This window comes from Nipponia nippon, unplaced genomic scaffold (genome assembly GCF_047370975.1).
Source record: "Nipponia nippon isolate SJK-2023a ecotype South Korea unplaced genomic scaffold, ASM4737097v1 scaffold_4, whole genome shotgun sequence".
Taxonomy (NCBI): domain Eukaryota; kingdom Metazoa; phylum Chordata; class Aves; order Pelecaniformes; family Threskiornithidae; genus Nipponia; species Nipponia nippon.
Genome location: NW_028262358.1, coordinates 53,728,768 through 53,755,343, shown reverse-complemented (window position 1 = coordinate 53,755,343; position 26,576 = coordinate 53,728,768). Strand labels below are relative to the sequence as shown.

The 26,576-nt window shown below is 36.2% G+C and overlaps 1 protein-coding gene across 1 annotated transcript in view; it reads right to left on the bottom strand.

The window, feature by feature from the left end:
- ADGB (androglobin) overlaps positions 1–26,576 on the bottom strand; it is a 128,726-nt gene that overhangs the window by 29,431 nt on the left and 72,719 nt on the right. The window contains exons 21-27 of the mRNA XM_087775188.1: positions 25,246–25,384; positions 17,938–18,072; positions 15,538–15,631; positions 12,763–12,897; positions 12,409–12,562; positions 6,410–6,597; positions 4,628–4,812 (exon numbers count right to left, since the gene is read on the bottom strand). Of these exons, the coding sequence (XP_087631314.1) occupies positions 4,628–4,812; positions 6,410–6,597; positions 12,409–12,562; positions 12,763–12,897; positions 15,538–15,631; positions 17,938–18,072; positions 25,246–25,384 (1,030 nt within the window). The remainder of the gene's footprint in view (positions 1–4,627; positions 4,813–6,409; positions 6,598–12,408; positions 12,563–12,762; positions 12,898–15,537; positions 15,632–17,937; positions 18,073–25,245; positions 25,385–26,576) is intronic.

The following is a 26,576-nucleotide window of genomic DNA, read 5'->3' as shown; positions in this document are numbered from 1 at the left end:
AAACATGCTTTCTTCAGGATGTCTCAAACTCCTGATCACATGCTATGTATTGCTCTTCTGCATGACATTCAGAATCTTTAGCACCAGAGATATCCCTGTTGCTGTCTCTGTGGTAAGAAGGCCTGTGAGAGAGACTTGAAGGAAGAAAATACTTGGTTTCTTCGAACCCATTTTTTAGAGTCGTGCAGCTCTGTGGGTGTTGTTTTGTAAAATATATGCCTAATGAAGCCTGTTTCTGTGGAATAGTTTCTCACTCAAATAGAGCCTGCTGAGCTTTCCAGGTATCAGTTAGCTTCCCATTCTGTGAAGGTGAGAGGACACATAACTCATAGTGGTTAGATTATCAAGTCTTTCATCAGAGTGAAGAAAAATCATGATGTTTTCACTCAACAGAACTGCATTCAGATGAAGAAGAAACATTATCCAGAGACCAGACCCTTGCATGTTCTTTTATATCTGTGTGAAAACCTGCTGCAAAGAAACAATTTGGATTCCAAACAGAAGAATAACTCTATGTACAGATATTTTCCAATTGGGTAACTTGCCTTTAGGGTACCATTTGTAATATTTGCATGAAAGTTTCTAGTCAGGAAGGATATTCAATGCCTGCCTGAGCACTGTTATCAAGGGGCAGTGCAAATAATTTACAAAAAGGTAGCTTTAAAGCAGTGAGGCCAACTAAATGTATTCCTTCCTGTAGTCAACAGAGAGGTGAGCTCCTCTCCAGGAGGTCTGATTTCTGGGCTTTAGGAGCTGTGCACTGCCATCTGAAGGAGCATACCTCTACCTGTCAAGGTAGGTGGGTTTCAAGGGAGGTTATATTCTTTAGGCTATAATTAGCTTTCATGAATGCCTCACTGTCCTCCTCTCTCTCCTAAACCTGAAGAGCATAAGTATTGAAGAATTCTGTAATGGTTTGCCCAGAGGATGATCCTGCCATGAAGATAACTCAGCTCAGAATGGTGGAATCCTCCATAAGACTCATTTCCAGCCCTTGCGAAAGATGACTTGGAAAACTTCCCAAAAATTCATACACAAGCAAAATAATAGTTCTAGCAATGGTCACCAGGTGGTGCTGTAACACCAAATTTCTTTTCTTACTGCATACATAAATATTCAGTCTTGGTTTTCCTAAGCAAAGCTCCGCCTAGAAGGAACTCATACCTACCTTGGTTCCAGATTCAAACAAATATCTGAATGAGATTTTGATACTTTGAGACTGGATTGTATCAGACTGCTACTATGGAAAATAAAAGGATTATGAGCATTCACTTGTCCATCTGTGCTACAGAACTGCTGTGCTTGTTTCAACAAAACAAGTTGTGCTTGCACCATGTCAATATGCAACTCCTTTATTGGCAAGCGAGTGTTCAAGGTCCAAGACATCTGCTACATCTCAGAAGAGGTAAATATATTCAAAATCAATTGACTGAATGTAGATTTTGAGCTATAAAAGACATTTATAAAACAGCTGTGACTGGAGATGAATTAACAGATTGTGGGTGGGAAAGGGGGATCATGTTTTATTGCTCATGCTTGCACAATAATTTCACTTAAGAATACCTCTGTCAACACAGCAATCAATTCTATGAGAGGCAGAACATGTGCAATACTGAATAGGTCCCAAATGCGAGGACTGTGTCTTGCTGAACTAACAAGTTTGGTGGTGATGGTATACCAGTGGTTTCTGATTATTCCTAGTCTGTGAAAACACACTTTTTTAGAGAACAACTTGACACTCACAGTATGAATCTTATACTGAATGTCAATTGTGCAAATCCCCACCTGAACTTGGCATCAGTGTTCACGGAGGTTCCTATATTGGTATTGTACAGACCATAATTTCCTAAAACTTTTGACAACAGCAAAGAAACATGCTTTTACAATGCCATAAATTGCACCTACAGACACTCAGCAGGTTGGGTAATATGGTACTGTCATATTGGTTATACTGAGTACATTTCATAATCTTTTCATTTAGTTTGGATGCTCTGAAAGATCTGGAACACACAAAATGTCTTCTTTGTGATATACAGGCTGCATATAGATAGGAAAAGAACTTCAACGTTAAGGCCACTTGGTCTAGTATTGTAAAAATAATAGTAATTGTAAAAAATCCCAAACAGTGACAGCTTCACAGTTGTACCTTCTAAATGACAGCTCTCTATACACTCACACACACTTAAATGGCATCAGAATATTCATTTCACCTTCAAATATGGTCTGAAATCATAATACTTTTTTTACAGTCCGTTTTCCAGGTCTAGAAACTCTTTTAAATTCCCTTTGAAATAAAGTACCTTTCATCACCAGTTTTTCCAGTTAGCATTCACTGGCTCCACTGCTGAATAGGAACCTGATATGACAAACCTTCCTATTTTCAATCAGGTTAATATAACATATTTCATTGAATGATTCACAATGGATCAAAATAATCTTAAATTAGCAGAAATTATTTGTATGACAGCACATAAGAGATAAAAGCCTAATGTATGTGTCTGATTTCTGAGGATATTTTGAAAAGTTCTTCTCACCTATGTCCCCTGCTAGTCTGGCAAAGACAAAATGTCCCCCTTAGTTATTCTGCCCCATCCTCTCCCTTCCAGCATCTGTTGAAACCCACTTCTCTTTCATCTGATTGTGCCTTTTAACTTATTTCAGTCTTCAGACTATGATCTTTGCCAACAAACCAGTTTCCTGAAAGATTCTTCTTCATTTTACTGAGGGTAACTTGGCAATTTATTTCAAGTATTTGTGATGCTTATTCTAATCTGAGCTATTTTACAGCTTTCCTGCTTCTATTTCCACCAGTCTACTATTAAGTTTACTAATACATTCCCACATTCCAAAAACAGCAACCAAAAATAGCTACTGATTATCTTGGCAACTCAGTCACGGAATCATGACAGCTTCTCCATGACTTCCTTTAAAACCACAACATTGTAAAATGATGAATTACACTTTAAGAGCATGGTCTCCATAGTATTTAATTTTACATTTCTGGTAATAACAAGGTGCAGTTGAGACAGAAATCAAAATGTTTCATAAACATGATTAAATTAGTTATTTTTCCCACACAGCATTGGAAATTTAGATAAAACATTTTTCTAAAGGATCGTGTTAGAAAACTACGCAGTTCAAAATAGTGGAGATGAGCACATGAAATATGATGCTATTTTGGGGCTTTAGTGAAGCAATAATCCAGTATTTGAACAATTTGTCTTTGCCTCAGGTTCTGAATATGCTCAAACAGGCAGAAATTGATTGATTTACAGAAGATTCATTGTTTTAAAGTCTTCATAAAAGGACTAAAGACTTTATAGTCTTACAACATTGATGTATAGTGGTGTCCATGGAGAGTACAGTAGCTGACTTGTTTGCTTATAAACAGCTGCTTTATTTAAGCAAACTTGTAATGTTTATGAAGCATATACATTTTCAAAATGAAACCTATAGATCTAATGAAAAATTCAAAATAGTATACAATCTTATGAATAAAATGGAAATAGCTTGATTAAGAAGTTTAACTCCTTTACCTCCTTCTGCTAAAAGGAGTGGTCCTCAGGATGGTGCATTTAAACCATAAGGCTCAGTGTAATCTGTGAATTATCTACCATGTCCCATGGTCTGGGAATCACTTCCTAACAGCCAAAATTTTTTTTAACTTTAAAATTAAACAAATAATGGCAAGATCTTGAAAATAAAACATATTTCAATTCTAAAGGGCAAGCATATGCATAAAATTTTCAGAACTGATAAGCTACTTCAATTATCCACACAACTCTACTCAGTTACTGTGGTGGGTTGACCTCGGCTGGACACCAGGTGCCCACCAAGCTGCTCTACCACTCCCCTCCTCAGCAGGACAGGTGGGAGAAGATGGAAAAAAACTTGTGGGTCAAGGCATAAAGGCAGTTTAATAAAAAAGAAGCAAAGGTTGCATGCAGAAGCAAAGGAAAACAAAAGATATATTCTCTACTTCCCATCAGCAGGCGAAGTCCAGCCACTCCTGAGGAAGCAGGGCTTCTGTACACATAGTGGTTGCTCCAGAAGACAAACATCATATTAACGAATGCCCCCTCCTGCTACTTTCTCTTAGTTTTCATTGCTGAGCAGACTTCATATGGTATGGAACATCCCTTTGGTCAGTTTGGGTCAGTGGTCTTGACTGTGTTCCCTCGCAAGATCTTGGCCACCCCCAGCCTACTGGGTGAGGGGGGGAATGTTGGAGAGACAGCCTTGATGCTGTGCGAGCAGTAGCCAAATTACTGGTGTGTTATCAACACCTTTCTAGCTACCAATACAGAGCACAGCACTATGAGGGCTGCGATGGGGAAAATTAACTCCATCTCAGCCAGACCCAATACAGTTACAAAACAAGACTAACAGGCAGAGGAAGAAAATAAGGCTGGACACCTTATTTTAGTCAATCCTTTCGGTACCTTTCCTCATTGCTGAGTACCAAGGACTCCTGTCCATTGCTCAAAAATATAGCTGATTTCACTTAATCATAAAGCAATTATGGAAATCATGGAAAAAGCAGGAAAAAAATATCTTCTGTGATTACCTAAAGTTACTGTATATCCCTCAGTGAATAAAATTATCAAATACAGGATACAATACTTACAGTGGGAACTCAAAAGTGTTTCATTACTCAAGAAATTAAAAGCAGGGATGACTGCATGGCCACTTCCAGTGACACTCACAATTTCTTCCTCATGATCTAGGACTTGTAGTTTAATGAATACATCTGATTTAGAGGTTTGTACCTGCACTGTAGCAATATGCGATGCTGTGACTTTTACTGAATACCTGAAGAGGAAGAAAAAAATTATAGTAATATAACGAACTATACCAGATCATTCTTCTTCTACAAGTACCTAAACCTTGTGCAGACCTGGAAGCAAACACTTAAAATTGAGTTTGTAGTCAATTGTTTTCTTGCAATCTGATGGGCTAAGCTTCCTGTAGTGAAGTTCAGTGCAGTCAATCCATGATCAAAGCAAGTGCTGCTGCAAAAAAAGGTGTAGTCTTGCCATTTCTTTTTTTCACTGCCTTAGCAAATGTCCAGATACACATTTGCATTCCTGCTGTACTAGTATTTGTTGAAAAACATGGTTAGGCAGATGAGGGAATGCTTTCAATCAAAAAGTAACTGAGCAGAAGAAAAGTAAGAAAGATTTGCTTTCAAAAGGGTAGAGCTATCTCATTTGATAGCAGCTGCTACTCTGGTCAACTGAAAAGACTGTGGAATTAAAAGACTGTAGAACTAGAGTCTTAGGATAAAATTTAAATAATATTTTTGTTGCGACTCATAACTTTATATATTACTTGCTTTTTGTTCATAAATACTAACTGTTAGACTAATCTCAGCAACCAAGTAAACACCACCACCCTGAAGTCAGCACATTTGGAGTCAAAACTATACAAGTATTTTAAAATAGATATTTTTAAAGATTGTTGACATTAGAGGAGAAAAAAAAAAAACTCATCAAGGAAGAGACAGTTTACAAAATTTGATTGCAATTGTTATATTTCAATTACATGTTTTCTTCATTTATATTGAACCTGATTCTTCTTGTTGAATAGACCTCTATCGCAAGAATAATACATTGATTTGAAATATTGATAGAAATTGTCGGGAATCAAGGCAAAATGTTGTAGAATTAACCTTCAAAATATATACATGTGATCAGCTCTAAGCATGGGGCCTGTTTTAGTGCAGTGTGTAGTCCCTTCTGTAAAAACTTAAGCATAATAATTTGGTCAGGGTCACTTTTGAACTGAAATTCAGCTAGAATAAACTGATTTTAATAAACTTTAATAAATTTAAAAAATATTAATACAAATTAAATCATCGTGTTTTTATTAAATGTTGTCCTAAAAGAATCTGCATGCTAAAACAAAATGTATATAAATTTTTCTTCCAACACTGCAAGATGGAAATTGGTCTGATATATCAGAAAATAAATTGTTGCATTTCTGGATTTTATTTAAAACTTTATCTGAATAGCTGAAAAAAATATACCAAACTTTATGTCTCCTCCTCACCTGCAAAATCTCCATTTTAATACATATTTAATCCCTAAAAGTACTATGGAATTTCAGTAATCGACTTATGCATAAGATTTCAAGATTGAGCCTACAGAAATGCCAAATACTGTTGTTAGGATTTTAAAGTTACAGTCTGTGTACTTCATACCTGTTCTTCATTAAGTGGCAGTTATTTTCAGAAAATAACACTTTCATAAATGAAATGTTAAATTTGCTATTTAACATTGACAGTCCATAAAATTCAGATATTTGCTTGAATACTTTCCAGTTCTAAGAAAGAGGAAAGAACATACTTTTCTATCAGGGATGGTCCATATAAAAAGCAGGATTTAATCAATCTTCTGTCAATATTTACCTGAACATTACATGCCTGTCATTGGGTATGTAATATTCTCTAATTTCTTTAGTAGAATAGACATTATTTACAGCCTCACGGGAGAGGAATGGGAGCGGACTATGAGAACTGATAAGCCGGAGCCTCCATCTTCCAGCTGCCACAGGAAGGTCACCAGTACGTGCTTCAGCCATAAATGTGTATCCTTTCTGAAAGGAGAAAAGTCATTTTTGCTTGGTAATAACACTACTCAAAATGCACTCTATGACTACATACAACACACTTTTTGTCCGTGTTACACTTATTAATACAGTAAAATGTTCTTCATAAGCAAGCCTCGCTTAGTTCTATTACAGCCTAACTTCTGAAGCATCTCTTACTACAGGAATTTGTATTTGGCAAAAAGTTACATAGCAAGTCAAATCCAATCTCATCTAACTTCAAAACTGGCCTTACTTTTAGGGGCAGGTACAATCAAACTCCTGAGGTTACTTTCTAACCAAATTATTTAATGACTCTAAGTTGTTTAATAAAGTCTAATTTAACAAATATTAATGAGTTCTTACTCTTTTATTTAAGCATGTGCAGTACTGTATTCTGAGAATTCTTCTTATAATATGACTAAAGTTCAGTAAAACATACTTATTCAATGTATTTTCTTGCTTTGTACATCATGCTACCACACAAACAGCTCCCAGTTAAAACACATCTATACATCTCTGGGTTCTGTAATAGTATAATTCTTTTTCTTGTAAAACCAATAGTATCAATCAAAGTCTTTTCATTTGGTACAAAATATTTTTTCTCTCTTGATATCTTACCAAAACTATATGTGGTGGTGGTGGTGACAGTAGTAGATATAACGAAGAAAGAGTTATAGACCGCATAAGCCAAGAACCTTCACTCCAAGCTCTGAGACAACCACATTAAACCTATACTCTACTATTGCTGGGAAACATCTGGCCTGTATGCCAGATGTAAGAAAGATATGTATTGTAAAGCGTTGATGTATTTGAAAACTGCACAACAATTTTGAGATTATAGATGCTTTTAACTCCAAAGGTGACCACAGCTGTAGATAAGGAAACTAGTATCTTGGCAATTCACACACAAGGCATGTAGCAAAAACTAGCAGTCCTCACACATATGAAAGCAAAATTAGATAAAGAAAAAACATAAACATGAAAATAACTGCATTCACTGATAAACCAGAGATTTTAAAATGTCCCTTCATGATGTACACAGTGTGAAAGAATGTGTGAATGCAATTTGCTGCATGGAAATTCAGAGATCAGATTCATTCTGTCTTCAAATCTGAGATTAAATTAATAGTGCCCCTATTTGTAATAATGTCATTGTAACCACAGCATTAAATGTCAGAATATTAATCTTATTTTTATGAATACGTTGATTTAAGAAAAAATATTTCTAGCATTAGAAAAATAAAATAAAAAAAAGCAACACACAATTAATAATCCTGATGCAGATTTATCTGCTCTTTATGAATCCTGAGAAGAGGAATATGAGAAACCAGAACATAATTTAAAATGTTTCAAAATATGATTTTATTTTGTATTTGAAAAAGGAAGGCAATATCAATGCGATTACTTGAAAGGCAGGGACAGGAAAAAGGGATATAATGAGTGCAATTGGCAGTCTTCTGCTAAATTTCAGTTAAAAGAAATCAGTATTTACCAGTAAAAAAGCTTTGTTGAAAAATTCTTATAATTAATAGGGTTGTGATTTCAGGACTATCGAATAATACAGAGTTGTGACTTCAGGACTACTGAATATTTAGAATGAAAGTAAAAGAAATGATTCATGATTCCAATTTGTGCAATTGTAACTGTAAGGCACTTTACACCCTTTAATCACTACAAAGTATTAGCAACCATTCAAAGCTGTGATTCAGGAGAACTCACTTATTTAAATATCTATTTAAACATATAGTTAAAGTCCCCCCTGTTCTTAACAAGTACACTTGGAAACCGAGAGGGATTTAGCCAGCTATTCAAGTGCTTTCTGATAGTATGGTGTGCATGAGAAAAACACTTTCTGGTGTATGCTTATTTATAAAGATAAGGTTGTACAATCTTAATGTTCACTACAAATATGCAGAAAATTTAGACTTAGATTAAAAAATTGAGTAAGCACTTTGTGAATACTATAAGCAATTAGAAAGCACAATAATTGAATTTTGCAGCTGGTAGGAAGACAGAGTAATCATCAGTCACTATTGAGAAATAAGCAAATAGATCTAGACAGCCCCATCAGATTTATGTCTCTTTCTTAAAAACCTTTGAGAGATTTCATTACCTACTTAGATATCTTGTTACAATTCGCTATCTCTAGAATCAGAAAGGGTTGTTTTCTAATATACCACCTAAACTAACTTTTTGGTAAAGTAAAAAGACTTCCTTATGTCCTTCTATAACTAGTCAAGACAAATAACTGGTAAGTGTCCTTGCTCAAATAGACTTCTATTTTCTAGACTAAATAAGTTGTTAGTGATGATTTCTTAAACTGTTATCTTCATTGGTCAGCTGAAGCTTGAGGAATGTTTATCTCTACCATTTTCTACAATCTGTTCAAAAGACTTGTGAATAATAAAAAGAACAGAATTAAAAAACAAAGCAAAACAAAACAAAACAAAAAACTGTGTCCAGCAGCAGAAAAAATTACCATGTAAAAAGAAAACTTAATGCAAAAAAAATCCAAATAATGCAAAGCAAGTAGCTAATTTCTATCTAGATTGTAATGTGTGCAGAAAGATGACAGACATTATTGCTAGTGTGCAGATTTTATTCTTATTGTCAATCATTCTGAAATGAACTTTAATGTGTTCCAGGAGTGTCTCTGCAGCAGAATAACAATACCTGTTGATAGGATTTCTTTTTAGCTCTATTGTAAATTGCTGATTCATAGTTTTGAAGCAGAACAACTAACTGATAGGTTTATTTAAAAAAAAAAAAAAGGACTTTTTTTCTGTAATAATATTGACATTTAGGAATTCAGCCATACTGTATAATTTCTTGCTTGATGCATTACATCACTGACTATTTTTTACAAAAGACTGCTAAAAAGAAAGGCAACAGTCAGATTAAAATAATACCACTGTATTCTGTGTTTCATAATAATTGCGCAATATCTTGTCAAAACATCAATAGAGCTTTCAATAGCTTTTGCAGGTCCACTGAAACATTAACAAACCATTTACAAAGAAAACAAGCTAAATTGTACAGTATAAGGTTATATTCTTACTGAGAAACTCAGTAGCAGTGATTAAGAAATGTAATAAGAACAAGTAGAAAAATGCAGCATACCTGCACAATACTCTTAAACCAAAATCACTCTTTACTGATATTAACCACATTTAATATTATAAAATATAAGTAAGTCATGAATTTAGAGAATAATAACAAAAATGTCTGCTTTAAGTGGGGACTTCTTCAAGGAGGGACAGGAATAAAATAAAAAGGGCCATTTTCATTAGTTAATGACAGAATCACTGAGGCTATTGCACTGTACCCACGAAAAAAGAAATTATTATGGAACGTACCAGGTGGGGTAGTGCACAGAAAAACAAGCATTTCCAATATTAAAACCCTTGTACTGCACAAAGTGTCGATAAGATCTTATTTGGAATATTGTGTACAATTTTGGACAGCATTATTCAAGAAAGATATGTTAAATGGGAGGAGATCTGAGAAAGAGTTAGTAAAATCAGGGAAATGGAAAACCTGCCTTACAGGACAGAACTAGACAGTTGTAACCTGCTAAGCAGGACAAATGCTGAGCTGAGATCTGAAATCTGAAGTTGTGATTGTTCTTTCCACAACCCGTCACTTTCCTGAAAAGCAGTAAGTAGTGTCCACCACTGAGATTTCTTTTTGCATCCCGCCACTTGCCACTGTCAAATTCCAAACTGAATTTTCCTGTCTGGTGGAACCTACACCCAATCTCTGAGGATCCCAAATTAGTTTTGAGAGCTTGAAGAGCTTGTCTGCAACCCTTCTTTCTTAAGCATATTCCTCCAGAAGTAGCAGTCCTTACCTGTCACACTCAGCTAATATTCACTATAAGCACTAGATAAGGCAAGTTCATTCTAGTGGAAAAAAAAAAAAAAGTATGATGAAATTGGAAGTAAAGTTACAAAAGAAAGACAAGAAAGCTACTCCTAGCGCTAGACTATCAATTCCTTGTTATTGACAGATGAGACTGAGAAGGCTGAAGTGTAAGCCTGTCTTCATGAAAAGGTCAGCTGTGAACATGTGGCTAGAATAGTTAATATTAGGGGTAATATTAAAGAGGTAAGAGGCAGGCCAGAATAGGTAAAAAATTAGTAAATGATTATATAGACAAATTAAGGTTTTGGATTAGTTAGGTCTGATGAACATCTGAACTATCTAAAAGTTAAATAACAGGTTAAAACAATCACAAAACTTTTAAATTACGTTTGATAACTGATGGAGTACAGGTAAGGTACTAGAAGGCTATAGAACTGCAATATTGCATTTTTTTTACATGGACAAAGGTGTCTAGAAAATTATCAGTCAGTGTAACTCCAATGGTTGAAAACATCATGAAATAACTAATAAAATGAACTCCTTGCAACCCCCTCAACATAACAAAAAGACTGCAAAAAACAAGTCCTGTCAAATCAATCAAGCTTCCTTCTATAGGGAAGCACACAATGGGAATGAAGGAGACAGCTGACACTGTCTCTTTGATCATTCTAAGGAAATTCTAAGCCTAAAGAAATTTTGTCATGAAGAAACTAGCGTGGCTGTTGGACAATCACATCCAGAAAGCACATATTCATGGCTCCTTTTGGAAGAGCAGGATGCAATCAGTGAGATTTCAAAGACCTAACCTGAACCTGATTCCATTCAGTATTTTTATTAGTAATGTGGATGGTGGAATGGAGTACACATATGTTTAATTAGCCAATACCACAAACTAAGAAGGATGGTAACTTTAGAGGAAGAGAAAAGAAGAATTCAAGATTATTTTAAACTAGGGAAAGGGTCTGAAAAAATAGCATTAAAATCAGTAGTGAAATACACTATATTTAGTCAAGAACAATAAACTACAGGATTCAGTTCTTCAGGAAAGCACCTAGGGTTACAGAAGTACATGAGTTAACAATGGTGCTGCAAAATAGGGCAAGCATCACAGTTAGATATATAAGCAGAAGTAAAGGCCACAAGACATGTAAACTAATTGTTCCTTACTCATCATTTGTATGGCCACAAGTTAATCCTTGGTGCAAAGTTTACTGTGCTCAGTGTTGTGCATGATAAACAAGAAAAAAACAACAGCAATTGGAAAGAGTCCAGAGGAGTGAGTAGAGTGTAGAAGATGTAACTTGCAAGGAAAGACTGAGCAAACTGTCTTCTTTAGCCTAAAGGTAGAAAGGCAGGAGGAGGGGAAGCTGTGATCTTTATTTAGCAATATAGTTATTTTTTTAGAAGCAATTTACAATAATGCTTCTGAGGTAACATACAGGCTTTGAGGGGGAGCATATCTAAAGCTGTATTTGGCATCAATGCTGCAATTATCAGTAGCGCCTGAAGATGCATGTTAATTTAATTATTGTAAGCATGACTTAAAAAAGGCTACTCAAGCCTCATTCTTACTTTGGCCCCTGACTCTTGAAGGTTGTTCTGTCAGATGGACAGCAACAGCAGCAACCATATTGCCATTGAGTAGCACAGCACAGAGAAGTGGGATGACCTTAAGGGTCTTTTCGAACCTTTTCCAACCTTAACGAGTCTATGATTCTATGATATTCCTCCATTTAGCGGTACTAAAAAATAGGAAAGAAAATTAAGACTATTCCTGCACTGTAAAAGGTTTAGCACAGAAGCAGATCAGTGATAGCCTCTGTTCAAACTTGCGAATAAATAAGGGTGCACTTCTAAGTAGAGCATTATGACATAGCAGAAAATGTCCACAGAATTTGGGCAATTGTTGTTATTTTAAAAATTATACTTTTCACAGCAACTCTTTGTATTTACCTTATTTTTGGGATAAACACGAGGTGCCACTTTGAAAAAGACATGTGGCATTTCCTCCAGTGTGTCATTATCAACAACATGAAGTCTACAGGAAGGGATAGTGGTATACACCTTTGGTACTATAAGCATGTCTTCTGGAACAAGAAATATCTCTCTAAAAAAAAAAAAAATCAAATTATATTAAAATTATTTGTGCAAATAAAATGATTTGTGTAACATGAAGTAAAAGTATATATTAGAATTTAAGGAAAGTACACTTATGTAAAATCATGTTTTTAAAGCAGGTTAGTGAAAAACCACGGTGTATCAATACTACTTCCCCATAAGAGTTATATAGCGCTGTATGAAACTCACCTAAAAACCACAAACCACACATTTGGTGGCTGATCTGCATAGGTTACAGCATAGTCAGCAAAAGAGATCTTACACCATTCATCTTCATAACAAGGAAACTTTTCAATTGACTTACAGTTTCTTTTAAACATTTCTCTGGAAAGCAGAAAACAAGATAAATACTTAAATCTAATCAGGAGGGCACACATATCTTGACTTTAAATTAAAACAATGATATAAAATGTGTTGCTAATGTTTCTCTAGTAGCTCTTCACTCTCAAAAAATAATAAATGATGTAGGAATCAGCTCTTTTAGAGCTAATGGCCCATAATGGCCAAAACTTACATACAAATATTTCTATCAGTCAGTCTATCCATGCGTACAACTGCTTCCAATAGCCCAAAATGTTACGGTTTCTACAAAACTTTACTTTTTTTTTTTTTTTAATAAATAAATATCAGTTAGCATAACTTACATTTCTTTATATTAAGCTGTCATCATAAAGCTGTGGCATCATTAGGAGAATAAAAAACCCTTTATTTACTTTTAAAACTTTTTTGAACAAGAAAGGAATAAAAGCAAAACTAAATAAATTTAAAATGGGATGAAAGATATTCCTTTCACACAGGAAGGAACCCAAGACTGTAAATTCAGAAGTTACTTGTAAGGCAAATAAGCTTGCAGGTGTTATGAAGTTCTCTGAAATTAGAGCTAACCTCACTGGCACCTAACTTACACCATGAATTTTTATTTATCATATGCAATATCAAAAAGTTTTGCCCCTCCGGACAAAGCAATGTGAAGACCAGCACACAAAACTCACTGTTATGTGAATAGGTTGTCGGGTGAAAGGCAGAAGAAAGATAACTGTCTTAACTCCATCTCTGGGCTCCTTCCAGTGATTTTTTTCTGGAGATTATGAGTGAAAATATGCCTACGTAGAGGTGAAGGAAAGGATATCCTCTCCCTGCCACTCCCTCTGCCTTGGGTTATTCTTTGACTACCTGCTTTCTGCAGTAAGTAAACGATATATCTTTTTTGCTGTCTTTTAATTGCTCTGATTCAGAGTTTGGTTTATATGGTTTATGTAAAGGGAATAGTCTAAAGAATCCTCACAACATCCATTTTTGTTGATAGCTGTCTTCTTTTAGTGTCAAATATGAATGTGTTCAAGTTGTTCAACTGCAAAACTTTTATCCACAAAATTTGGACAACACTACTTTGATGTTCTGCTATTCCTATATAGTAATTGGAATTACAGAAACAATCTCCACATTCATGTTTTTAGCAATGATAATAACTGACCTTGACATTTAATTAAGGTGAGTCACAAGAGTGGATGCAAATATTGCCGGAAGTAATTTAAAGCAGAACAGTTTGAAATCGTAGTCCATGAAGCTTTGCAAAGGTTCCTTCCACCACTGATAAACAGCGCACGCACAGACAGAAAAAGCCCCTCAGAAACCTCAAATTTTTAATTCATTGAAAATTATAGTAGGGACAAACATAGATGAGCTTACACAGGTTGTATAATGAGAAACAGGTGGAAACCCCAGCACAAACTGAGAGGCTTTAGGGCATTTTAAACTGGTGTTTGTGTTGTAAAATGGTACTGGTTCTGGTCTCCAGTAAGTCTGGGTTTAGAGAATGGGAAAACTTTTACCCTAATACTGAACTTCCAAAATTCCTGCATGTTACTTTATTGGCCAAGGTGCTAGCTTGTTATATTAAATGCAAGTCTGTCAGCTGTTAAAAAAAATGAAACAAAATCACATTAGCATGATTTTAACACTCAAATGTATCCCCTGGGACAACGCTTAAGAATCAATCCCATAAGTTTTATAAGTCTGAAGGTAGACTAAAACCTGCATCTGATCTTTGCTGATTTAGAGATGCTGCAAATCTAAAACTGAGGTCTAATATTTGGAACAAAGCTGTGGTTGCGAAGTCCTGATCCCATCAACATACAAAGGTTTTACAGGATTAGAAACACTAAAAAGTGAAATAAAATTATACCCCATATGAGTGTTCCTCAAATTGCTGGCTATAAGGAGTGAAGATTTATACCCACAGCCAGTAATCATTGCCAGTTCTGACTCCTCACCCCTGGCAGAACTGATCTACTGCTAGATCAGTTGTGTGAACACTTGCAGAGAGATTTTTGAAGGACTTAATGAAAATATGTGATCCCCAAAGAGTGTCATGCTTGCAAATAATTAAGGAACACTGTTAAAATTAGAGTAGCTATCTTTGCAAAAGCTGTAATTAAATAACAGGGAAAGCATTTACCTAGAAATACATTTACTTTCCTTCAAGCAAGTGCTACAAACAAATCCTCTGATGATATAAACTGTGGTACAATTAAATAGTATAGCTATCTCCTTTCTAATGTCAATCAGGATTTCTTAACAGATAGTATGAATCAAAATGCTTCTTTAAATCAACTGGTTAGCTGCTTAACTAAGTAATCCGTATCAGCTTTATACTTATGAAACAGCCTACAGAATATTAAAAAATTAAATACAGAAGAAAGGTAATATAAGCTAGAGCTCAAGCTGTAGGAAAAAACCTGTAACACACAAACCTAAAAATAAGATTTGTTATAGTTTTACTCATGTAGGGTACACAGAATAAAGCATAGCATATCTTCACTAAAAGCATCTCATCCCTTCCAACAGAGTTTTGTAATTTTAAAACTAGTAATGCTCTTACCATATTTATTTTGTGAACCAGCAATTTATGGCAATTCTATGGTACTGTCTGCAATAAAATGGTTTAATTTATTACATGATTACCTTAACAGCATTACAGCACACTGTTCAAAATTTAACTCAATCGCAGTCCACAATTTTTGCAAGGTTTCTTTGACATTAGCGTTTTCTTTAGTACCTGGAAATAATAAAATAAGTTAGAAAATATAAGATCTAATTTTTGTATTGTTCTAAATGTACACCTGCCAAATACTTGTGAAAAATGCCACCTGCACAAGTAAATTGTCTTACGAATCACTAGTTTTTATTTGGAATTTTACAGAAGTCTCACTGAGCTGAAAACAAATTTCTCCTTTGACAGAGCAAATTCCCTTCATCATCACCTTTATACTTTACAGCACTCCTACAACTGCAAAAATAATGTGATCAATATTTTCTCTGATTTACAGTTTTTTCATTGTAACATGTTGTATTGATATGAGGTGATCTCTGTCCTTGGAGAATATGCTGTTTAGCTTGCAGCACCTTTTATTTGCAGATACCATGAAGGGGTAGGTATGTGTCTAGGCAACCTGTGTAGCTAAAAATAAAAGAATTAGGCAGCTCCAGCAGGTAACTCATCCCACCGATGTTTGATAACTCTCAGATGACAGGATGTGTTGTCGTCTCAAGGTGTCTACTCCTATCCACAGAATACAAATGAAGACTAGGGAAGTAGTTTAGACCTGTTGTCTAACTTTTCAAGACTAAAGTTAGGTGAAATCTTTCTTTATTCCATAAGCAATTAGTGACAGAAATGGAGGGGGAAAACTAAAAAAAAAAACCAGGGGGGGACTAATAACACTTTACTGTAATGACATGTAAGAGAGCAAAATTATAGATAATGGGGGAAAGGAGGAGAAGAATAGTATGACTGGAAAAAAAAAAAACACAGTAAAGCACTGTAGAGATAATATCAGAATTAAAGGTAACAGGTAACAGAGTATCGATAAATCAGAAGTTAAGAAAGACATTATAGACAATGGAAGAAAAGAGTGGGAATACTCACATAGTGCTCAAATGACAAAAATCTAAAATCTAAACTTCAAAAGAAGAGCTTCTGGGCTCTGGGATTTGTAGGAATTGATAATACTAGTGAAAGTTTACGGAAATTCCTAATTTACATGGCAATTCATAAACAAAAATAGAAGGGCACTAGACTACTTAGTAGGAAAGCTTAAGACGACTGGGCTACAGGTGATAGTTTGGGAGAAAGGCAGCACCAGATTTACCAATGAGGGGATGAAGGTACAAAAGATAGCTTGAAAAGATCATCTGGTGCAGGTAAATATATAGTCAAAGGAACGCCAGCAATGATGGTAATGCAAGAAGGAGCTTCCAGCAGAATGGGAATGACTTACGAAAGAGGGAATGTATATCTCAAAATGGAGCAGGTTTTTTTGTCATGATCCTCAGGCATTCATATATTGTGAGGCTAGAAGGAATCATTGTGATCTAACTTTCTGTGTAACAGTCCTGTTAACATATTAATTGCTATTTCATCATATATAAATGACTAATCCTTTTTGAATTTGATGAGTATCTGTTTGATTTTAAATTTTTCAGTAGTACAACACAAATCTTGGTTTATTCCAATAAATACCTTATCCTTTTAAAAATAAATGCCACTTCTTCTAGTTTGAATGTGTCTGGATTCAACTCTCAATCTTTGAATCTCAGACTAAAGACCTTCTTGTTATCCCTTCGGATCTCAGACTAAAGACCTTGTTGCTATCAAATTCCTTTTCTCATAGGGGCACTTGCAGATTATAGCAAAATCATTCTTAATCTTCTCTTTCTTAAATTACAAACTAACAGCCCGCAAGTACAAGGCCCTTCTTTAATCCTGATCCTTACAACTGTACCCAGAATTTCTCAGTTGTTACCTATCTTTCTTCTTGGACTGTGAACACTGCACTTGGACACAATATTCCAGCTGAGATAATAAAATTGCTGAATAAGAAATGTAACACAAGTCTCCAACTGCTATGTAAGATTCCTCTATTTATATACATAAGAATGAAGGATAGTATCAGCACAGTATCTTTTGAGCACAGTATCAGCCTTTGATGTTGTGTTCTGCTGATTATCCATTATGATACTTAGATTCTCGTATGGCCTTCCCTTACCTTTCCAGGAAAGAAAAAAAAACAACAACTTTTAGCCCAGCTCTGAGCTAAATCTACAGTAATGTAAATTCTGGTTTAATAGCTACAAAAATCTAGGGGGAGTGTCTTTCCTCTACTTTTTAGTACCATATGTGCTAATTGAGTAGTTAGGTTGATCACTATTCTTAGTTTTATAAGAGATCAGAGATTCAACTATAATCTACTGCATTTCAGTTCATTTTAACTAGATATTAATTAGTAACAAAATCTTTACAGTAAATATTTGAATAAGGTGAAGTATGAAACATTTTTTAAAAGGCATTTTTAAAGGACACACCTGGTTTTCTGCTGTTCAGTACTTTCCTAACATAGGTCCCTCTCCAGATGGCTTGAAGTTTAAGAGCTGCTGCTTCTTCTTCATAAGTGGGAGTTTGGTTCTGCCAACTACTAAGGGAATTCTTCTCACAGCTCTCTGAAAGAAGGGGAGGAGAATGAGCAACATCAATAAAGCTGGAAGTCCTGTAACTGCTTGCAATAAAGTTAAAAAAAAAAAAAAAACCAAACAAAACACAAGAGAGCTATATTCCAGAAACAGAGGGGTTTCTGCATAAAACTTCCATTTATGACAAAAATACCACTCTTAAAATTTTGCTCTTATCATGATAAAATTAAACAAAATATACTGTGTAATTACACAAAGTCAGAATGCAGCTACTATGCTAATTCCAAATGCCAAATCACTGAATTCTTACTTCTCTTTACGGACAGCTATTGCAGTGCATTTTTTAAAATCAAGTCTCCTAACGTAATTTCAAAATATCCTTCCAAACATGAACTAACTGGATTTGATACTTTAAAGCCTAACTCTGAATATAGCTTAAAAGAGCTTCACAAGATTTTAAGTGCTTCTGTCTCTCAATCTTATCATTTTATTAAGCAATAATTTAAACACCAATGTTGTTCAAAACATTGTGTTTAACCTTTGCTAAGGAGCCATGGGATAAGAATAAGATCTATGATAAAGCAAGAGTTCATTTATCTGACTGTGACTTTCTGTTACCAAGGAGTTTTGGAGTGGAACAGAAATTAGTAGGTTCTGACAGGTTAGTAATGAGCTCTTTGAAAGCATCCTTGCCTAGAAGTAGCACCCTGGGAGCCATCAGCACCAGGGCTTAGGGGCAGGGTGTGGGGAGCAGCACTACAAGGAGCCAGTGGCAGGGGGCCAGTTTGGAACTGCACAGGTACAGAACAAGGGCAGTGTGACAGCGTGAGAGGAAGGAAACAGTGCTCCAAAAGGAAGTACCAACAAACAAAAATTTTCTTCCCTTGGCTTAGCTTCCTGCGAAATCAGCAAGCTGATCTGATTCCCTAGCATCTGTGCAACTGCTCATGGTGGGAGTACATGTTCTGGGATAGGAAGGGAAGAAGGACAGGGCTTCAGTAGTAGCATTTAGTGAAGCTGCACCTTAAGGTCTAAAAAGATCAGAACGTGATCTGCATTTAATCAATGGCTTATATTGTATTTCAGTATTTGTACTGCCAGCAACAACATTCATAATATCCAGAGAACTGTGAATTGCCTAAAAGCAGACTCTTAGGCTCCAAAGTGACTAAAATTGACTTAGATATCATGATTCTAATTTTTTCTTATTATTGGGTTACATTTCTGCCAACTTAGCAGGCTAAATCAACCCAGCACAAGCTTTGATCAGTGCTGGAGCTGCAAGAAGGTGTGGGGATAGTACCGCAACAGCCTGCAGTTACACTGGTTTAAGCTGCTGTGGAACCTCAGCTTCAGCTTCACTTGGGAGGGAGAGTAAATATTTATAGCTGTGGTCAGCAATTACAGCCGTGTCTTACTCTTCTACAGTAGAGGAGTTTATTCAAAGACAGAGGAACTGAGAGGGCTTGCATTTTCCAAAAGCTGAATACATAGTGCCATAAGCACTTATAACAGCATTTATGTTTTCATATACTGCTATTGATCACAGAACTGTTCACCTGTACCAGTTCAGATCTAGTCCAAGAGATGTTTCCCATCTGTGTGGCCTTTGTATGAGACCAGGCTGATGAGTTCAAATTCCAGCTCACCTGTCACTGGACCAAGACCTCATTATCCCCATTACTCCTCTGAACAGAGCTGTGAAATGCTTACAGGGGAATACACATAAAGTGTTGGCTTCGTGTTGCCCTATGAACAAACTGAAAAGTTTAGCCACTAGGGGTGACAGGTGGACTCCATAACCAGAAATAAATACCTATGTCACTAGAAATAATAAATTTCATTTGTGAGGCTAAAGAATATATGGATATACAGTCACTTAGTTAAATGTTAAATTGTTTCTGAATACATAAATATAATAATTCGGATGCAGTGTCACACACAGAAATAAATTTTATTCACAGATACTGTCAAAAGTTACCCCAGCTTGGGCTGAAAACTGGAAATGCTGAATGTTTTCTGAAATTATATATTTCTAAAGATTTAAATTTTTTTTGTTCTAACTTTTTTAATACAATGTCATAAGAACAAAAAATTATTTTTCTTTCTAACATACAAGTCAAAATAATTAAGTCAAAATAATGAAGTCAAAATCAAATATTCTGATCTTTAAAGGTTTTTTTGACTTAATGCTTTTTAGTATTTTGTCTTCTAAACAGAGATGTTACTGTGAAATGCTTTAAATCAACCAATATTAACAAGTGCATGCTTCAAATTTGACATTAAGATTGAAAACTGATTAGTCAAAAATTTCTGACATGCTTTACTTATTAATCAGAAGATACCCTGCTAATAATAAAACTGAAGTTCTCAAAGCAGCCTAGCAAGACTTCACCATAAAATCAGCTGCAGTTTTCTTGTAACAGTGTGGATGCATCTACTGTAGGCAGTGTAACATAATGCTTTTTTTTAAAAAAGGTTTATTTTGCATGTACTGGAGAGGCACTTTACATATTCAACCGAATAATGGCAAACTTTCCCTTACGGGAACTCAAGTTCAAATCCAAAGTGCAAGAAGAAACAAATGTCGAGAGTTCTCTCTCCAGTCACACAGCACAACTGTCTGATCATTGCTCTTAACTTATGTTTCTGGAGGAAAGAGAAGCTTGTTCTGGAAAAGAACAGGGCAGGAACAGGACCTCTCAAATATGGTTTACACAGATAAGATAAGCTTATAGCTAAGAGCTTGACTTCTAGATAAAAGAAAATTTCAGACCAGAAGGTTTTAACAGAACTGCAAACAAAAGGCACTCTACTTCCAACTTCAGAGTTGGAATTTATCCATGAGAAACAAATGTACGCTTTGAATTGTGCCTAAATGACTGTCAAGTGCCTGAGACTCGGCTTGGAAATCAGTGCCACAGACTTACAGTGAGTTCATGAACTGAGCTGGCTCACTATTGGGCCCAATGAAACCAGGACAAGGTAAACAGAGAACATGTGCACCAGGGAGCAGGCAAGAAGTACTGACCTGTCAAGACCAGTCTCCCCCTCATCTTGTGTAACATCATCCTGATATGCTTCCTTTCCCAGGAAGCATTACATACATCCATAAATTCAGCATCTCATGACTCCCCAAAGTTCTGCAAGGTCCCTTTATCTACTCTCTTCCCAGAAGACCATAGAAGAGCCATACCATGGAGAAGCACTCAGCTTCAGAAACTTCCATCTTTTTGTCATATGTTCACATGGAAAGGTCTTCCACTTGTTCCTTGTGGTTCCTCTGCTAGTTGCTCCATGTAGATGGATGGTATTTGGCAGACAAATAAATGTCACTATAGCATTTGCAGGATGGCTTCTCAGAAACCTTACCAGGCACGACTGCTAACTGCAGTACATCATAATAACCTTGCCCTCAGTAAATCTTGAGCTGCATTTAGCACACAGTGCAAAATGAATATGCTAATATAAAATGGAGGTGGCATTTAAAAAAAAAAAACCAAAAAGCTCAGATTTGACCTGATTTACTCTCAGGCACAGACAACAAAAAGATTTCATTCATCTGTTACAGTAGTTTACATTGATGACTGTTAGGTTCCAAAGGGTTATAACTCAAGTCTTGACAAGATCAGAACTAACCTGACAATGCAGCAGTGCTAATGTGGGCCAGGCAAATTAGGCGATGCCAGTCCTTCTGGGCCTTCCTACAATGCATTTCTCACCTGTTTTTTCCTGCTATTTACCTATTTTTTCCTGACACTTCACTTGATTTATGCTTTTTTGAATGCAGCTGTCTCCATTTCTTTAGAGTTACGGGATGGAACCTGAACAAAAGCATGCATTTATTCCACACAAAGGGTGGTGGTAAATAGCTCTTTTTCAAACTTGCAACCCTTCACAAGTGGGGTCCCCCAGGGAACGATATTGGGCCCAACGCTATTCAATATCTTCATAAGTGATCTGGATGATGGGATCAAGTGTAGCCTGATGAAGTTTGCTGATGACACCAAACTGAGTGGGGAAGTAGACACTCTGGAAGGGAGAGCCACCCTGCAGGAAGATCTGCATAGGCTGGAAGAGTGGGCTAATAAGAACTTGATGAAATTTAACAAAGGCAAGCATAAGGTCTTGCACCTGGGAAAACATAATCCAGGAGTGCAGCTCAGACTGGGATGCACCTGGCTAGAGAGCAGCTCTGTGGAAAGGGACCTGGGGGTCCTGGTGGACAGGAAGCTCAACATGAGTGAACAGTGTGCTGCTGCGGCCAAGAAGGCCAACAGGATGCTGGGTTGCATCGAGAAGGGATTCACCAGCAGAGATAAAGAAGTCATTATCCCACTCTACTTGGTGCTTGTCAGGCCACACCTGGAATACGGGGTACAGTTCTGGTCCCCGTTATATAAAAAAGATGTGGACAGGCTGGAGGGGGTCCAGAGAAGGGCCACCAAGATGATCAAGGGTCTGGGAAGCCTGCCGTATGAGGACAGGCTGAGAGAGCTGGGTTTGTTCAGCCTTGAGAAAAGGAGGCTTAGAGGTGATCTCATCACCATGTGCCAGTACTTAAAGGGGAGCTACAAAGAAGACGGAGACTCCCTTTTTACAAGGAGTCACATGGTGAGGACAAGGGGTAATGGGTACAAGTTACTCCCAGGGAGATTCCAATTGGACATGAGAGGTAAATTTTTCACAATGAGAACAGTCAATCATTGGAATAATCTCCCCAGAGAAGTGGTTGACTCCGCTACGCTGAACACGTTTAAGACTCAGCTGGACACGTGTCCTGGTTTCAGCTGGGATAGCATTGATTTTTCTTCCTAGTAGCTGGTATAGCGCTGTGTTTTGGATTTAGTATGAGAATAATGTTGATAACACGCTGATGTTTTAGCTGTTGCTAAGTAGCGCTTACACCAAGTCAAAGACTTCTCAGCTTCCCTGGCGCACAAGAAGCTGAGAGGGGGCACAGCCAGGACAGCTGACCCAGACTGGCCAAAGGGCTATTCCATACCGTATGACGTCATGCTCAGTATATAAACTGGGGAGAGTTGGCCAGGGGGCAGCGATCGGTGCTCAGGGACATGCTGGGCATTGATTGGCGGGTGGTGAGCCAATTGCATAGTGTATCACTTGCTTTGTATATTATTATGTTATTATTATTATTACTACTATTACTAATATTCTATTTCATTTTACTTCAATTATTAAACTGTTCTTATCTCAACCCAAGAGTTTTCTGACTTTCACCCTTCCAATTCTCTCCCCCATCCCACTGGGGTGGGGGGAGTGAGCAAGCAGCTGTGTGGTGCTTAGTTGCTGGCTGGGGTTAAACCACGACAACATGGTGCTGGGCCATCTCGTCTAGATTGTGCTAGAAAGGTTGGACCAGATGATCCTCGATGTCCCTTCCAACCTGGTATTCTATGATTCTATGATTCCAATGCAACCTTTACTAAGCAGGGTAAAATGTATATCCAAGGTCAATAAAGCCAAAGGTAAACAATTCACTTTCCAGTCTGACAGGAATCTTTTGTAATTTAAGTCTGGAAGAGCAACTAAATTAAAAAGATATATTGGACACTGGAGGTAATCGAACTGAAACAGAACTTTCCTCCTCCATACATTTATTCCACTTTTTTGATTCTCCCCCCAGATCTTAAAAAATATTCTGCCACAGTGGATCTCATAATTCAGTAATATATATGAGGTCTTTACTACAACCTGTCAACTATGTTAATTATTCAAATCTAATTAAAAAATGTCTTCTATTGCTGCCAAGTGTTTAAATTTTTGGGGGGGAATACAGAGATCAGTAGCACAGTGATCTTGAAAAATGTGACAGGTGGTGTTGACTTCAAGTGGTGTTACAAATGTCAGTATGCTGACCTTTAAAACTTATACGCTTGCCATAGGACACAATTCTGTGAAAAATACAATGAGTTATTCAGTCATTCTGGCTGCTCCTTCATCTCTGATGTCTCAGAGAAGAATAACCTTCAGAAGAGAGGAGATTTGGAGGAAAGTCTGCATTAAAGAGTGAGAGACAAGTATATGTGCTTTCTTAAAGAACATGAGTATTACATCATTTTGTCAATAAAGATATCTGTGTAAATGTTAATGAAATTTGTTTATACCGATTTTCCAAAATAAACTGACTAATGAAGGGAAGTTAGTATCATTTTGAGTGACCAAGAGGAAAGACTTTATACTGTAAGTTCATAATAGCAGAAGGAAAAGCTAAGTCACCCTGAAAGAATGGCTGTCAAATGGTGATGATGTATCTTCCTGCAAATTTTTCAGATAAATTATTTTTCTGTCTTAATATGAAACCATATACATAAAGCTTCTATTAATAAATTAAATAGTAATATTAATAGACTAAAAAGTTCCATAGACTGCAAAATAAGTCTCTTAAAATGGAAAAGAGCCACATACGTGGTTGCCAGGCAAGCTTAATTCTAACTGCTTATGCCTCCAGTCTGCATACAAAATGAGGCAAAGAACCTGCAGGAAGGGAATTATCCTGCTTGTAATAAATCCATTTGCCTTCCAGTGCCTCCTCCCACAGCACCTTCAGGTATCCAGCATACCTTAATCATAGGCTGAAGAAGAGGTGAATGGTGCTGTAGCTAGTTCCCCACTACATGTGTGTGACTAGCCAGCCAACACGATAAATTTGCCAAATAATAGGCTTAAAAACCAAGCAAACAAGCAAGCAAACAAAAGAATCCAAAATACCCCCCCAAACAAACGAAAAAACCAACCCATTACCAAGAAATAGTTGAACTTTCAATGAAGGTACTAACTTGAGTCTTCCTTCATTCTCATTCCATGACCAATGTATGCATTTAAAGTCTTTTCAGCTAGTAAATTGAACAAGAGCCATGATCTGCAGTACATCAGGTAAAAAAAAGCATCTGTAGATGCTTGTTAATGTTTGTCAATACTGACAAATGCAAGTCAAGGAAGACAAAGGGTAATTTTATAAATTAACAAAACATGAACAGACTTTCTGGAACAAAGAAAAGGATCATTTCTACTCTGAGATGAGTCTCAGACGTGCTGTCAAGAGTAGAAGGCTTAGGCATCTCATAGGAAATGAACCACACCTACTTAGGCAAGAAAACACAAGATTAGTGAAGAGTTTGCTTCCTTCAAAATAAGAACAGGCAGATATATTTGAAGTGATTAGCAATACCAGTACTGTACCTGAAGACACAGTGTAATCCTCAGAAACCTCAGTGTCTTTAAAATCCAAAGTGAAGGACCTGAAGGCAAATTTATAGCTGTAAGGAGACTTCTTGCCTAATACATATTTGATCAAATACCAAAATGCACTATTGAAAACCTGAAATCAAAAAGAGGAAAAGCATTCAAAGAATGATTCATTTTTAAAAGCTGATTTACATTGATTCTCATTATTGTTTCAAAAACTGTTTAGCTCTTTTCTTTTTTCATGTAAAAATTAAGTCTTTAACTTCCTCTAACAAATACAGTATCTGAAAACTAGTCCCAACTGTAGGACTACAATGCTTCAAGCCAACAATCAAGAGAAAACCTGTTTATTGCCTGGCTTATTAAATACAGGACTGATTCTACAGCATAAGTTTTTATCACTCAAAAATATCTTAGTAGTGTATGTGAAGTGAGTTGATGGTCTCATACCAGCAGACAGAAGAACACAGTATAATCACCATCATGACAACTGGCATTCTTATTAGAGGTTTTAGAACAGAGACCAACAACTGAACAGGCGTGCTTACTAAATTAGGAGATGGCACCACAGGGAAAAGTAGGAATATATTGATGGGCTAGAGAGGAAGATTTGGTGTCCTACTTATATGACTAAACTGATGGCTCTATTTTTATTCTCAACATATTGACACTCTTTAAAAAGCAGAAATCCAGTCTCTTTTTCCTTCTTCCAATAGATGGAAATTTTAGAGTGTGTTTTTCAGAGCTTGTTTCATAATTTGAATTGAAGAACATAGTAATAACTTAATGGAAAAGACATATTTTTTCTCTGTCATTGTCCTTATTTTCAGATTTTTCTGCTTTCTGGAAACATTTTATCCTAAGTTATGTATTTTAATATTAATAAACACTTCTTTTATTTGGAAAGATTTGAGAGTGGTGAAGAAAGAATCTACTTCGCTACATTCTTATGTTCAGAATAATTTTTCACTGTATTAAAGACAGATAATTTCTGTATCTCCATTCTTGAATCACTGTCGGCTCAGTGCCTCTCACTTATTTCTGTTTTTTTATTCCTTTATAACTATACACTGGTCTTCTTAGAGGGTGACAGAGGAAGAGATATGTATGTTCATGCTTACTGAATTTTTCTTAAGGTCCCTAAGTTCTACACATATTTCATATGTGCATATACATTTAAAATTTTTATTTTCTATTCCAGAGAGTTGAAACTGATTTTTTTTTGTTGGACTTGGCATGAAAATTACCTCTTGCGTGAGTGGTGCATCTGGAATCATTCTTTCTTCTGTTGTTTTGCTGAATTTGAGCCTGGTGTCAAGCCCATG